General features: G+C 35.0%; 1 protein-coding gene across 2 annotated transcripts in view; it reads right to left on the reverse strand.

Annotated features, from left to right (window-relative positions):
* The window catches only part of LOC134699093 (ankyrin repeat and SAM domain-containing protein 3-like), a 30,837-nt gene that overhangs the window by 14,347 nt on the left and 3,183 nt on the right, over positions 1-13,307 (reverse strand). Inside the window, exons 3-7 of one of the 2 annotated variants that reach the window (XM_063560782.1) lie at positions 13,008-13,203; positions 12,005-12,126; positions 11,176-11,257; positions 9,138-9,270; positions 7,177-7,338 (exon numbers count right to left, since the gene is read on the reverse strand). In XM_063560782.1, the coding sequence (XP_063416852.1) occupies positions 7,177-7,338; positions 9,138-9,270; positions 11,176-11,257; positions 12,005-12,126; positions 13,008-13,203 (695 nt within the window). Of the gene's footprint in view, positions 1-7,176; positions 7,339-9,137; positions 9,271-11,175; positions 11,258-12,004; positions 12,127-13,007; positions 13,207-13,307 lie in introns of both variants that reach the window. The other variant, XM_063560781.1, reaches the window with a different exon arrangement.

A 13,307-nucleotide genomic window follows, 5' to 3' on the forward strand; every position in this document is an offset into this window, starting at 1 on the left:
GTAGACCTACCCGTATGTTACAATAGTAGACCTACCAGTATGTTACAATAGTAGACCTACCCGTATGTTACAATAGTAGACCTACCAGTATATTACAATAGTAGACCTACCAGTATGTTACAATAGTAGACCTACCATATGTTAGACCTACCAGTATGTTACAATAGTAGACCTACCAGTATGTTACAACAGTAGACCTACCCGTATGTTACAATAGTAGACCTACCCGTATGTTACAATAGTAGACCTACCAGTATGTTAGACCTACCAGTATATTACAATAGTAGACCTACCAGTATGTTAGACCTACCAGTATATTACAATAGTAGACCTACCAGTATGTTACAATAGTAGACCTACCAGTATGTTAGACCTACCAGTATATTACAATAGTAGACCTACCAGTATGTTACAATAGTAGACCTACCAGTATGTTAGACCTACCAGTATGTTACAATAGTAGACCTACCAGTATGTTAGACCTACCAGTATGTTACAATAGTAGACCTACCAGTATGTTAGACCTACCAGTATGTTACAATAGTAGACCTACCAGTATGTTACAACAGTAGACCTACCCGTATGTTACAATAGTAGACCTACCAGTATGTTACAATAGTAGACCTACCCGTATGTTACAATAGTAGACCTACCCGTATGTTACAATAGTAGACCTACCAGTATGTTAGACCTACCAGTATATTACAATAGTAGACCTACCAGTATGTTAGACCTACCAGTATATTACAATAGTAGACCTACCAGTATGTTAGACCTACCAGTATGTTACAATAGTAGACCTACCAGTATGTTACAACAGTAGACCTACCCGTATGTTAGACCTACCAGTATGTTACAATAGTAGACCTACCAGTATGTTACAATAGTAGACCTACCAGTATGTTAGACCTACCAGTATGTTACAATAGTAGACCTACCAGAATGTTACAACAGTAGACCTACCCGTATGTTACAATAGTAGACCTACCAGTATGTTAGACCTACCAGTATATTACAATAGTAGACCTACCAGTATGTTAGACCTACCAGTATATTACAATAGTAGACCTACCAGTATGTTACAATAGTAGACCTACCAGTATGTTAGACCTACCAGTATATTACAATAGTATACCTACCAGTATGTTACAATAGTAGACCTACCAGTATGTTAGACCTACCAGTATGTTAGACCTACCAGTATGTTACAATAGTAGACCTACCAGTATGTTAGACCTACCAGTATGTTACAATAGTAGACCTACCAGTATGTTACAACAGTAGACCTACCCATATGTTACAATAGTAGACCTACCCGTATGTTACAATAGTAGACCTACCCGTATGTTACAATAGTAGACCTACCAGTATGTTAGACCTACCAGTATATTACAATAGTAGACCTACCAGTATGTTACAATAGTAGACCTACCAGTATGTTAGACCTACCAGTATGTTACAATAGTAGACCTACCAGTATGTTACAATAGAAGACCTACCAGTATGTTAGACCTACCAGTATGTTACAATAGTAGACCTACCAGAATGTTACAATAGTAGACCTACCAGTATGTTAGACCTACCAGTATATTACAATAGTATACCTACCAGTATGTTACAATAGTAGACCTACCAGTATGTTAGACCTACCAGTATGTTACAATAGTAGACCTACCAGTATGTTAGACCTACCAGTATATTACAATAGTAGACCTACCAGTATGTTAGACCTACCAGTATGTTACAATAGTAGACCTAACAGTATGTTACAACAGTAGACCTACCCATATGTTACAATAGTAGACCTACCAGTATGTTAGACCTACCAGTATGTTACAATAGTAGACCTACCCGTATGTTACAATAGTAGACCTACCAGTATGTTAGACCTACCAGTATATTACAATAGTAGACCTACCAGTATGTTAGACCTACCAGTATATTACAATAGTAGACCTACCAGTATGTTACAATAGTAGACCTACCAGTATGTTAGACCTACCAGTATGTTACAATAGTAGACCTACCAGTATGTTACAACAGTAGACCTACCCGTATGTTACAATAGTAGACCTACCAGTATGTTAGACCTACCAGTATATTACAATAGTAGACCTACCAGTATGTTAGACCTACCAGTATATTACAATAGTAGACCTACCAGTATGTTAGACCTACCAGTATGTTACAATAGTAGACCTACCAGTATGTTACAACAGTAGACCTACCCGTATGTTACAATAGTAGACCTACCCGTATGTTACAATAGTAGACCTACCCGTATGTTACAATAGTAGACCTACCAGTATGTTAGACCTACCAGTATATTACAATAGTAGACCTACCAGTATGTTACAATAGTAGACCTACCAGTATGTTAGACCTACCAGTATGTTACAATAGTAGACCTACCAGTATGTTACAATAGTAGACCTACCAGTATGTTAGACCTACCAGTATGTTACAATAGTAGACCTACCAGTATGTTAGACCTACCAGTATATTACAATAGTAGACCTACCAGTATGTTAGACCTACCAGTATGTTACAATAGTAGACCTACCAGTATGTTAGACCTACCAGTATGTTACAATAGTAGACCTACCAGTATGTTAGACCTACCAGTATGTTACAATAGTAGACCTACCAGAATGTTACAACAGTAGACCTACCCGTATGTTACAATAGTAGACCTACCAGTATGTTAGACCTACCAGTATATTACAATAGTAGACCTACCAGTATGTTAGACCTACCAGTATATTACAATAGTAGACCTACCAGTATGTTACAATAGTAGACCTACCAGTATGTTAGACCTACCAGTATATTACAATAGTATACCTACCAGTATGTTACAATTGTAGACCTACCAGTATGTTAGACCTACCAGTATGTTACAATAGTAGACCTACCAGTATGTTAGACCTACCAGTATATTACAATAGTAGACCTACCAGTATGTTAGACCTACCAGTATGTTACAATAGTAGACCTACCAGTATGTTACAACAGTAGACCTACCCATATGTTACAATAGTAGACCTACCCGTATGTTACAATAGTAGACCTACCAGTATGTTACAATAGTAGACCTACCCGTATGTTACAATAGTAGACCTACCAGTATGTTAGACCTACCAGTATGTTACAATAGTAGACCTACCCGTATGTTACAATAGTAGACCTACCAGTATGTTACAATAGTAGACCTACCAGTATGTTAGACCTACCAGTATGTTACAATAGTAGACCTACCAGTATGTTACAACAGTAGACCTACCCATATGTTACAATAGTAGACCTACCCGTATGTTACAATAGTAGACCTACCAGTATGTTACAATAGTAGACCTACCCGTATGTTACAATAGTAGACCTACCAGTATGTTAGACCTACCAGTATGTTACAATAGTAGACCTACCAGTATGTTACAATAGTAGACCTACCAGTATGTTAGACCTACCAGTATGTTACAATAGTAGACCTACCAGTATGTTAGACCTACCAGTATGTTACAATAGTAGACCTACCAGAATGTTACAACAGTAGACCTACCCGTATGTTACAATAGTAGACCTACCAGTATGTTAGACCTACCAGTATGTTACAATAGTAGACCTACCCGTATGTTACAATAGTAGACCTACCAGTATGTTACAATAGTAGACCTACCAGTATGTTAGACCTACCAGTATGTTACAATAGTAGACCTACCAGTATGTTACAACAGTAGACCTACCCATATGTTACAATAGTAGACCTACCCGTATGTTACAATAGTAGACCTACCCGTATGTTACAATAGTAGACCTACCAGTATGTTAGACCTACCAGTATATTACAATAGTAGACCTACCAGTATGTTACAATAGTAGACCTACCAGTATGTTAGACCTACCAGTATGTTACAATAGTAGACCTACCAGTATGTTACAATAGTAGACCTACCAGTATGTTAGACCTACCAGTATGTTACAATAGTAGACCTACCAGAATGTTACAATAGTAGACCTACCAGTATGTTAGACCTACCAGTATATTACAATAGTATACCTACCAGTATGTTACAATAGTAGACCTACCAGTATGTTAGACCTACCAGTATGTTACAATAGTAGACCTACCAGTATGTTAGACCTACCAGTATGTTACAATAGTAGACCTACCAGTATGTTACAATAGTAGACCTACCAGTATGTTACAATAGTAGACCTACCAGTATGTTAGACCTACCAGTATGTTACAATAGTAGACCTACCAGAATGTTACAACAGTAGACCTACCCGTATGTTACAATAGTAGACCTACCAGTATGTTAGACCTACCAGTATATTACAATAGTAGACCTACCAGTATGTTAGACCTACCAGTATATTACAATAGTAGACCTACCAGTATGTTAGACCTACCAGTATATTAGACCTACCAGTATGTTACAATAGTAGACCTACCAGTATGTTAGACCTACCAGTATGTTAGACCTACCAGTATGTTACAATAGTAGACCTACCAGAATGTTACAACAGTAGACCTACCAGTATGTTACAATAGTAGACCTACCAGTATGTTAGACCTACCAGTATGTTACAATAGTAGACCTACCAGTATGTTAGACCTACCAGTATATTACAATAGTATACCTACCAGTATGTTACAATTGTAGACCTACCAGTATGTTAGACCTACCAGTATGTTACAATAGTAGACCTACCAGTATGTTAGACCTACCAGTATATTACAATAGTAGACCTACCAGTATGTTAGACCTACCAGTATGTTACAATAGTAGACCTACCAGTATGTTACAACAGTAGACCTACCCATATGTTACAATAGTAGACCTACCCGTATGTTACAATAGTAGACCTACCCGTATGTTACAATAGTAGACCTACCAGTATGTTAGACCTACCAGTATATTACAATAGTAGACCTACCAGTATGTTACAATAGTAGACCTACCAGTATGTTAGACCTACCAGTATGTTACAATAGTAGACCTACCAGTATGTTAGACCTACCAGTATGTTACAATAGTAGACCTACCAGAATGTTACAATAGTAGACCTACCAGTATGTTAGACCTACCAGTATATTACAATAGTATACCTACCAGTATGTTACAATAGTAGACCTACCAGTATGTTAGACCTACCAGTATATTACAATAGTAGACCTACCAGTATGTTAGACCTACCAGTATGTTACAATAGTAGACCTACCAGTATGTTACAACAGTAGACCTACCCATATGTTACAATAGTAGACCTACCAGTATGTTAGACCTACCAGTATATTACAATAGTAGACCTACCAGTATGTTAGACCTACCAGTATGTTAGACCTACCAGTATGTTACAATAGAAGACCTACCAGTATGTTAGACCTACCAGTATGTTACAATAGTAGACCTACCAGTATGTTACAATAGTAGACCTACCAGTATGTTACAATAGTAGACCTACCAGTATGTTACAATAGTAGACCTACCAGTATGTTACAATAGTAGACCTACCCGTATGTTACAATAGTAGACCTACCCATATGTTACAATAGTAGACCTACCAGTATGTTACAATAGTAGACCTACCAGTATGTTACAATAGTAGACCTACCCATATGTTACAATAGTAGACCTACCAGTATGTTAGACCTACCAGTATGTTACAACAGTAGACCTACCAGTATGTTAGACCTACCAGTATATTACAATAGAAGACCTACCAGTATGTTAGACCTACCAGTATGTTACAATAGTAGACCTACCAGTATGTTAGACCTACCAGTATATTACAATAGAAGACCTACCAGTATGTTAGACCTACCAGTATGTTACAATAGTAGACCTACCAGTATGTTACAATAGTAGACCTACCAGTATGTTACAATAGTAGACCTACCCGTATGTTACAATAGTAGACCTACCCGTATGTTACAATAGTAGACCTACCAGTATGTTAGACCTACCAGTATATTACAATAGTAGACCTACCAGTATGTTAGACCTACCAGTATATTACAATAGTAGACCTACCAGTATGTTACAATAGTAGACCTACCAGTATGTTAGACCTACCAGTATGTTACAATAGTAGACCTACCAGTATGTTACAACAGTAGACCTACCCGTATGTTACAATAGTAGACCTACCAGTATGTTAGACCTACCAGTATATTACAATAGTAGACCTACCAGTATTTTAGACCTACCAGTATATTACAATAGTAGACCTACCAGTATGTTAGACCTACCAGTATGTTACAATAGTAGACCTACCAGTATGTTACAACAGTAGACCTACCCGTATGTTACAATAGTAGACCTACCCGTATGTTACAATAGTAGACCTACCCGTATGTTACAATAGTAGACCTACCAGTATGTTAGACCTACCAGTATATTACAATAGTAGACCTACCAGTATGTTAGACCTACCAGTATATTACAATAGTAGACCTACCAGTATGTTACAATAGTAGACCTACCAGTATGTTAGACCTACCAGTATACTGTGGATTCATTTATTTTCGTGGCTACCAATTTTCGTGGATTGAGAAAAATTTATATGTTCGTGGATATTTAATTTCGTGGTTTTGCCAAAATCTGCATACAGACCTATAGAAAATTTGGTGTTCGTTGAACATTTAATTTCGTGGTTCACCTGTTCCCACGAAATCCACGAAAATTGGTATCCAACGAATAATAATGAATCCACAGTATTACAATAGTAGACCTACCAGTATGTTACAATAGTAGACCTACCAGTATGTTACAATAGTAGACCTACCAGTATATTACAATAGTAGACCTACCCGTATGTTACAATAGTAGACCTACCAGTATGTTACAATAGTAGACCTACCAGTATGTTAGACCTACCAGTATATTACAATAGTAGACCTACCAGTATGTTAGACCTACCAGTATGTTACAATAGTAGACCTACCAGTATGTTAGACCTACCAGTATATTACAATAGTAGACCTACCAGTATGTTACAATAGTAGACCTACCAGTATGTTAGACCTACCAGTATGTTGCAATAGTAGACCTACCAGTATGTTACAATAGTAGACCTACCCGTATGTTACAATAGTAGGCCTACCAGTATGTTACAATAGTAGAAACTATGTGATTAATCTGTGTCGATTTATACTATAATTGCACTAACCACCTGTACTAGTTGGAGGTTTACGAGATCTGTCTATAAGCCTAGCTATTGCCTCAGGTCCATCTCGTATACTTGGACCTCCTTTATTATTAGACCTCCTAGATTGATGTCTTCTTCTCTCAGGCAAATTATCATCAGATGAACTTAAATCTCCATCCAAACCTGAAAAATACAGTTGATGCATATTTTCACAAAAATCTTATGAATTATACATTCTAAAAAGAATTTCATTTTCAAGAGTTGTTACACCTGTTTTGCAGGAAAACTGAGAAAAAGTAAAAGAACACTGTTCTTGGGACACAAATGCCCCTGTAGCCATACAAATCAAAGTGCTTGTAAGCACTGAGCAATAAAGATTGCTTCAATTTATCAGTGGGAAGGAAAATTAATTATTGTGTTGGTTGTAGTTGATTTAACAGCAATTCTAGACAAAGGCAGATAACTCCAAATTTTTAAAGATGATGTTAACAATGACATCATTCTATTTTTAGAATAGATTTTAAATTCCTGCACCTTTCAAAAGTTATGTAATTTTCTTGACAAGTGTTACATCATTTTGTGCCTTGAATATCTGAGCATATATTACATCCATAAATGTCTTGAAAAGTTCATAGATAAGATGCACAGAATGTTATGATCAATGCACTTTATTTTGTGTATCAAAAAAGGTAGTGATAAGCCTTGGAACATTTAAATATCAAGTCAGTCCCATATTGTTTTGATTGCATTTCATGCAATCTTTACCTAAAAATTCAGCAATTTTCCTATTTTGAAATGGACATAACTCAAAAAAGTGAAAATGGCAATACTCAAACTAAAGGAGTAAGTTCGGTAAGTGCCATATTTGGCCCCAATTATAAAGTTCATGGTTACAAGACAATAAGTGTTTTAAGTTGCCTTAAAGACATGTGAGAAAGTTAAACAGAGCTGTTTTTGTCAAAGTTTAATTCTAACACGTTGATTTTTACATACCAAAAAGGTCAAGATAAGGGATTTTGGTAAAATTTGACGAAATCAGCTGGATTTCAACCAAATAAAGGACCAGGAAACATAGAGCGCAGGCGTCGACAAGCTTAATATTCAAATGAGACATGTTAAATGTCTTCACAAACATTATTTTAAAAGATTTTTGTTGTCGAAATATGCGCTCTATGCTTCCTGTCGAATAGTTCTTGGAAATTTACCCACTTTCATTGATTTTTTCGTGAAAAATCAATATGAGTACAACTTGTGACGTCATAATAATAATGAAACATAGAAACGTGAAATTTTTAACAAAATGGCTTATATCCTATCTAGTCAATGTATTAGCTATAATTTATCGTGATATTGGTCAATAAATCCGAATTTGAAATTTACGCTAAAAAATGGGGCCATTTTAGGACCTTTTCGAAACATACTCCTTTAACTGTGTAAAGTGGTAATGAGCATTATGCAAAATTTTCATAACATTTTAAGTAGAGGCAAAGGTACATTGAATGTAGATGCTGACAAGGGTAAAACTTAATGCCCCCTGTTAAAAACACTAATTCCATAGAATGTCCTATACATAACTGGTTTTGAAAGAAATAAAACCCCAGGACACACAACACTAACCTTACAGCTCTCAAAGTATCACAGCATTATGTGCCTCTCTGGCTCTCAATGTTGAGAAGGACATATAGCCATATTTACCAAACTAGCTATGGATGTAATAAAACATGGTACCAAGTTATTTGCCTCCCAGCTCCAATTGTAATGAAACTGAAAGACTCATATCTATCTACCTACCTAGTTCTGAATGTAATGAAACTTTGTGGTACAGAATTATTTGTCCCCTGGGTCAGAATGTAATCAAACTTTGTGGTACAGAATTATTTGTCCCCTGGGTCAGAATGTAATCAAACTTTGTGGTACAGAATTATTTGTCCCCTGGGTCAGAATGTAATGAAACTGCAAGACTTATATCAATATATACCTACCTGGTTCTGACCGTAATGAAACTCCAGGACGCATAGCATTATCTATCAAGTTGACTATGGCTACATGGTTATATATCATAGCTAATGATCTTGCTGTTTCATTTTTATAGGACTTGGCATTTATATGTGCTCTCTAAAACATATTGAAGTTAAAATTTATACTGAAAGAAATTAATAATCAAAAGGCATTTAAAGCAGAGACATAAAGATAGTTTTCATACATGTTTGATGAGTTAAGCCCTATTCAACTGGTTTTTACAGTTTGTTCTTTAAATATGTTGTACTGTTACACCATTGTCCAAGGTTAGGGAGAGGGTAGGGGTAGCACCTTCAAACTAGTTTATCTGCATCACATAAATCACACAGTAAGTTTTCTTGTTAGAATTGTATTACATTTCAGTGGCAGATCCAGAACTTTTCTAAAGAGTTGGCCCGCTGACTGACCTAAGGAGCGGGCCGCTTCAGTCATGCTTCAATGATTCCCTATATTATCAACCAAATTTTTCCCACAAGAGGGAGGGGGGCCTGGGCCCCCAGGCTCCCCCTGGATCCGCCTATGCATTTATCAATTGGGGACCCATATATCTGACTATTGGTATAGGTTTTGCTCATTGTTAAAGACCTTGAGTTGTAAATTTCTTTGTCATTTAGTCTTTTGTAGAGGGTTGTCTCATTTGCAATCAAACCACATCTTCTTATTTTTATGTAAGTTCATAATCTATATTTGTGTGAGTATTTCTGTCCTGAATTACTGATCTTTAAACAATTGCCAGTACACCTGTTCTTAAAATTGTTACTTTACATTACAAGATCTAACATCATCTGAAAATTTAGCTGTCACGTGATATCATCCATTTAAGTATTTAACATAAACTTGGCGAAAGACTTGTTATTTATACAAATGTACAGTTAACTCTCTTTGTTTCGAATTTGGTTGACTCAAAATTTTGAATGAGTCGAAGTTTTCAAATGTTTCCTAACTCTGTTCCATATAAATGTATGTGTTTCGACTCCTGTTGAGTCAAAATTTGATGAGTCAAAATTTCTGTCCCAATGTTAACAAATGACCTCCCGGATTTAAATGGATTGAAGAGTTAATCTGACAATACACGTGTAATTAAATTTCCGGTCACTGAACACTGTATTGACGTATGACATGCTATTTCCACAAGTGTTTACCAGTACCTAAGATTATCTTTTTATAAAAAAGTTATTCCTTGTTTTCAAAATTCCAATAGGGAACATACTTTATATAATTGTTTAAATAAACCAATTTTTCAAGACGTTTCGGCCATTGGCCTTCTTCAGTTCTTTATTTTTCCTCTCAACTACATGGCTGACTTTACATTTGTATTTCCTTTTCAATCATTAAAAAAAAAAAAATTATTAATAATTAGTTACACATTGTTAATGTTCATGAAAAAGTACTTATGTTTACAAAAACAATTGTGATTTACACTAATGATCTTGGATGTGTATAAAGTATGGATTGAGACATCAGTTAGTGATCACCTAAAAAGTACTTAATCAGCGTCTTTAATCTTGTTGTATTTCTTTTTCCAAAGAAAGAGTGAGATGAAAGAAAATAAAGAGAAATCTTAATTTTCTAAAATTTATTGTATCTGTCATATAATCTGAAAATAAAATTTTTTGTCAACTTTACAAATAACCTAGTAAATAAGCTAAGATCTATTAAAAATTACTCTCTCGGGTAAAAGCTATAGGGAAAAATGTAACTGAAACAATTGAATAAGTACAAATACATAGATCTGATACCAGAATATCGATTCCCTTCCCATATGCAACCAGATTTATTTTAGCTTTACCAAGCTAAGCAAGAGTTGTGTCCCTTGGTCTATCAAACTTCTGGTTTTTTTTTTAGTTGAACTACGTGTACCTGGAAATATTTCTCTGGTACGGCTGACTTCGAGAAAACGAGAGTCGACTGCATATCAAAATTTAACTCAAGTTGATATTAAGCAATATACAATTGTCAATTGGTATGAAACTTTATGATAAGTACAAATGTATCACATACATGTTGGAGAAATAACTGTACAATCTTCTCATGGCCTTCAGCTGCAGCCTCCATAAAGGGAGTTAATCCATGAATAGGTTCTCTGTAAAAAAAAAAAAGATATGATATATGAAGTTTTTACAAAAGGGGAAGGTATAATAGGAGCCATTATTTGTCCATTAAAATTCCAAAAAATTGTACAAAAAAAAAAAAAAAAAAAAAATCAAAATACTTTCAAAAACATGTTAATTGTATTGATAAATTAATAGGGTAAAATTAAAATGTAAAAAGTGGCTATTTGGTTCAAAGTTTGGGACCAATTAAATTAGACAGTGGCATTACTTTTAAATACATTTGTCTTTTTAGTTACTTATATATTTTTATTTTTATTTTGTTTTTATGAAGGTTTACATGATTTTATCACATCAAATTAAGAATATATTGAATTTAAGAGGACTATAGAGATAAAAGGTTATTCTAAATGTAATGACAAAAATACTACTTGTAAAAGTTATTTTATACATCTTTGAAAGAATGAGTGATCACAATTATTTATTTAGGCACATACATGATTGTTCTGACATCTGTGTTTAAGTTTGAGATAAATAATGCAATTTGAATTCATTTGTTAACCCTTGGAACATTAATCTTGGTTAATGTCAACCAAAATTTTGACTCATCCAATTTTGACTTGTCAGAAGTGGAAATACGTATATTGTAATGTATTTATATGGAACAAAGTGAGAGACCACAGGAAAACTTTGATTCATATGAAATTTCAAGGAAACTGAGTTTGAGACAACAACAGTTTCCTGTATTTTGTATTTTTACCAACGCAGCCTACACTTACACAGCATTGATATGAGCTCCTTGTTCTAAGAGAAATTTAACCACATTCTGATGTCCAGCATATGTTGCATGAAATAAAGCTGTCCATCCTTTTCTGTCTCTGGCCTCTAAGTCGCCTCCTTGCTGCAAAATAAAAATAACAACTTTAAGTTCTAATTCAAAGCTTAACCTTATCAATCAATTAAAAAGGATTTTAATCTCAATGTTTAACAGAGATCAAAGGTGGATCCAGGGGGCACTCGGGGGCCTAGGCCTCCTTTTGGTGGGAAAATTTTTGTTGATTATACATGTATAGGGAATCACTGAAGCATGGTTGGAGTGTCCCAGTGTACAGTATAGAGTTGTAGAATAACAACATATATTACATTGTAAAGTGTAATTTCAGTTTCAGTAATTGTTCCTGTTATTAAACAGACAGAACATGATGTCTTTATGGTATAAATTCAAATAAAAAGCCAATGCCCATTTCTCCCCAAAATAGTGGAATTATAATAACATTATGATATGATCAATAACACATAATCAATTCTACCAAGTTAAGACATATTTCTATCAAAGAAGTTATTGTGGTACAGAATCAAAGTCACAGAACTTCTGTAAAAATAGTCAATCAAAATGACAGTATAGCAAATGAATAAGACAAGTAATCCTACTAAGTAAGCAAGCTGTCTGAATGTTTTTGTATGGATGGAGGGACATCCCTACTGTATCTTTGCAGCATGAGCCCTAGCAATATGAGAAGACATTAAGTTTTTCTGTACAATATAAATTACAATTACTTCATGTACTGTGAATTTACAAATACCTTCATCATGTTCAAGAGAGTTACTGTTTATGTGTATAGTATAATCATGTGCACTTGTCTTTTGGGTATATTTGAGGTTTACCTTTTATTCACATGTATTCTGAAGCATTTGTCTTTTTGATATATTTGGAGTCATATATTTGAGGTTTACCTTTTATTCACATGTATTCTGAAGCATTGATCTTGGTTCTACTCTTACCTGGTAAACAAAGTAAGCAACACTTTCATTTCCACAGCTAGCAGCTAACATGAGAGGAGTCTGTCCTTTATTATTTTGTTCATTGACACCAACAGAGGCTTCTAGCAGTAGGTTGACTATATTGTCATGTCCAATGTAACATGCATACATTAAAGGTGTCCATCCTCCTCTGTTCTTCTTGTCTAAATCAACCTTTCTGCTAATGTAAAGAAAACAAAATGTTAATACTGTTCCTCACTCCAAAACAGTACTTTATCTAAATCAACCTTTCTGTACATGTAAAGAAAACAAAATGTTAAT

The sequence above is a fragment of the Mytilus trossulus genome, unplaced genomic scaffold, assembly GCF_036588685.1.
Source record: "Mytilus trossulus isolate FHL-02 unplaced genomic scaffold, PNRI_Mtr1.1.1.hap1 h1tg000024l__unscaffolded, whole genome shotgun sequence".
Lineage (NCBI taxonomy): Eukaryota > Metazoa > Mollusca > Bivalvia > Mytilida > Mytilidae > Mytilus > Mytilus trossulus.